The sequence below is a fragment of the Bactrocera latifrons genome, unplaced genomic scaffold (genome assembly GCF_001853355.1).
Source record: "Bactrocera latifrons isolate USDA-ARS-PBARC rearing strain unplaced genomic scaffold, ASM185335v1 scaffold_42, whole genome shotgun sequence".
In the NCBI taxonomy this organism is placed as follows: Eukaryota; Metazoa; Arthropoda; class Insecta; order Diptera; family Tephritidae; genus Bactrocera; species Bactrocera latifrons.
Genome location: NW_017537068.1, coordinates 591930 through 595424, shown reverse-complemented (window position 1 = coordinate 595424; position 3495 = coordinate 591930). Strand labels below are relative to the sequence as shown.

The window sequence follows — 3495 nt, the reverse complement described above, 5'->3', positions numbered from 1 at the left end:
CTCAAATTATGATTCAACCTTTTCTTATTCAGTTACTACTAGCAATATAATTAATTTGTATCTAAACAAAAGCCACTGCACCCTGCCAGTAGCTGTGTGATTTTATTTTGCATTTTTGACGAATAAAATGTTCAAATGATTCTTACATGAATATTGAACACATGCTTATGTTTTGAAATATATTTTTATTTATTTATGAATTGTTGTGACTTTTAACATGAAAAAGCAGATAAAACGTAGCCTATATCCGTCTCGAGGTTAAATATTCCTCATCAGCAATTTTCGGCCAGATCGGTTCAGCTGTTTTGAGTTATAAATATAGACATAAATTGAGAAATCGAGTTTGATTTTTCAGAAAAGGTTAGCTTTTCATTTTTATATACATAAAATATAATTCAATCTGAATACCTTAAAGTCATCCCCATTATTATAAAACAGAAAGACATACTATTTTCAGCTGTAAGTGCTCTTTGAATATTGAAAAAACTATAAGTTCTATTTAATTACTAATAATATACACACGTATTTATTGTTTAAGTTGTAAGTACAAAATACAGCAGCATCGTGCTCAAGCATTAAATATTATCGATAATTACAAAATGCTTACATATAGTATGTAATATATACATATATTAAATATGTATATAAACGTGAATAGGCACCGCAAAGGGCTGAACGTGTAGGCGGTACGCAATAGCTGAATTTAACGATATAACGATAAATATTTACAAAAGTGGAACTACGATTTCCATATCGAATGAGCAAGTTACGCTCTCTGTGCGCGCCCAATTTTCACAAGACCGAAGCGATTATGTGCACAACCCAACAAATGGGAGGAAGGAATAAATTGATAAACTTAGAGTGTAGGTTAGTGGCAAGCACTAAAGCGCAGACAATAAAGCGGAGCAAAAAAGAGAAGGAAATATTATTTACGACAGCAATAAAAATGTGCGCGTTCAAAATAAAAACAGCAACAACCTAAAGGGGTTGCGTCAACCAACTGGAAAGAACAGTGCAATCGAAATATTACAGCGCCAACTAAAAGCAGTGTAAGCGAGAGCACACACACGACATTGTTGTATCGGAAAACGTGAGCATGAGCGCGCGGCACTACCCACTACTGGCATACAAGTGATCAACCGCCAGTGAACGGACGGCAATTAATGCAGGGAATGTGATTTAGGTAAGCAAGTTCGGCCACAAGCGAGTCCAGGCGGCCACCGCAGCAAAAAGAAGAAACCATGTAAAGCAAGCCTCACTAGTTTTAAAAATTGCAAGAGAGCAAGTGGCACGACAGCAGCTGAGTTGCAAGCAACTAGCTCCTTCGCACTAATGGTGCGCTCGCGCTCATTGCGGGCCGCCATTATTCTTGTGCATTGAGGTCGTGAAACCGGTGGCAGATTGCTGGAGATGGTGGTGTAGCTAAAGCAACAACAATAATAGCAAGAAAATAATAAAAAGTTGAGCAATTGTATGTGCCTGTGTTGCGGCTGGCACAGGCCTTTGTTGTTGTTCATTTGAGAGCGTGAACATACAAAACCACTCACTCAAATGGAACAGCAAATTATCTCGAACAGGTTAACGTCTATAGCGTTGTAGGTTAATTGAAGCAGTGTGCGGTGGTGTTGGCGGTGGGGTATTGAGTCGAATGAGCCGTCACAACTGGTTGAAGTGGATTTTTGGAATTTAGTGCGCCGAGTTCGGCTTTCGTGTGTGGATCGTGTCGTTGTGTGAAAAATATTCATGATTACGCTCAGTGCAGACGTGCGATGTGAAATCAAAGTTGCAATAATAATAAAAAAATAAAAGAAAAAAATAAAATAAAATGACAGTTGAAATAAAACGAGCAAAGTTGTGAATGTAGAAATTATTGCATTAAATATAAGTAAAGTGTGCATTACTTAATAAAAAAATATCAACGATATTGAAAGCTGTGAAAGTTAAAAAACAAATAATAATTAATTAAAAGAATTAAAATAAATACATTATTAAAAATGAATAACTATATTTAACAAAACTTCAAACGTGCATACAAATTTTATAGAAAGTAGTATAAAAAAATAAAGAAAAAGAAAAAATATTAAAAAATGTTGCTTTAGCTTGACATTTTTATTTTTCACTTAAATGCACTTGTACATATAACAGCGCACTCTGTTGTTTTTTTGTGCGCCAATGTAATAATTTAAATACATACAAACATCGCAACTTAGTATGCAGCTTTTTGGGTAATTCTGCAAGTATACTCCCTTAGCAAATACCTGAAATATAATAGGCATTTATATTAAAATCGTGAAAAAATTACTCTCAACACTGCATTGCTCGCTTGGTCATGTTGATTGAACCGGGTATTAATCATAAATTTGGAACATTGGCCGCCGCAAATACGAGCATACCAGCGCATTGGAAAATGGAACCACCAAGAATACCAGCCTTAGCGGGAACAGGTGGTGCGCCCACTATACCGCCACCGTGCAATAGTAAGTTTCAGAATGTATTCTTTTTTCAATTATTAAGGAAAAATAGCAGTAATTAGAAGGCTTTGTGAATAATATAAAATTTTCAGACAGGGTTTTTGCCATCGTCCTGATTTGGATAAAATTTAAATTTAGTGAGCAAAAGTTTCCAACAATGTTTGTGAAAAGTACATTTAGCTCGCCAAACAGCCGCGTCACTTATTTATGTAAGTTCATATGCCATGAAAAATACAGTTCCGATGTGTTTTGAGCTCTAAATGGCATAGTAAGAAATCACTATGGAAGATTTTTCTTGCCAAAAAATCGTTTGTGATGTTCGGCGTACGTTAGAAATAATCGGCTGGCAGTTCTGCATAAAACATGTATTCTGTAGTTTTTAGATGAAGGTACATATATTTTTTGTTCGTGTGTTTCAGTGAAACTAGATTCTAATCTGCTTAGTCATCGTCAGTTGTGTTAATATTCGTATGTAAATAGGAATTTTAAGTTGCAAAGAAATGCTTTACATAATTTTGGATGGAGGTAGACTAATTTCTTCTTTAGAATTCTCATAGTTTTCCATGGCGCTAGAAGTCATATTCGATGGATCTGAAATATTCGGTTCTACAATATCGTCCTTTATTAAGAAAATCTCATTGTCCATCTCAATAAAATCTGTGATAGTAACATTTGAAGAGATAAATACGGCGACTTTTACGTGAACAGCTATTTACCAAATGCGATTTCTCCGAAAAATGCGACTTAAAGAATCACGTACCAATTTAAATGTTCGATTTATGGAAGGAAATTTATAAGAAATTTGACTTCTATTTCGAGTTAAGGAAGTTCAACTGTAATTAAAATTTTAGTCATTCACCATTTTGATTAGAGAAGGAAGTAGTTATAATAACTACTAAGTATTTAATAACTTATTCGAAATAAATTACTAAGTTATTATTGTGAAGACTAAATATATAGTATCTTGATATTACAGAATAAAAAAAAAAAATTTCTAATGTTTGCTTCTACTTTTTTTCTCCAT

The 3495-nt window shown here is 34.2% G+C and overlaps 1 protein-coding gene across 1 annotated transcript in view; it reads left to right on the top strand.

Annotated features, from left to right (window-relative positions):
- The first annotated feature begins 2105 nt into the window (after positions 1-2105).
- Positions 2106-3495, top strand: part of LOC108972711 (paired box protein Pax-6-like) — a 17556-nt gene continuing 16166 nt past the window's right edge. The window contains exon 1 of the mRNA XM_018939428.1: positions 2106-2477. Coding sequence (XP_018794973.1) covers positions 2330-2477 — 148 coding nt within the window. The 5' untranslated portion in view covers positions 2106-2329. The remainder of the gene's footprint in view (positions 2478-3495) is intronic.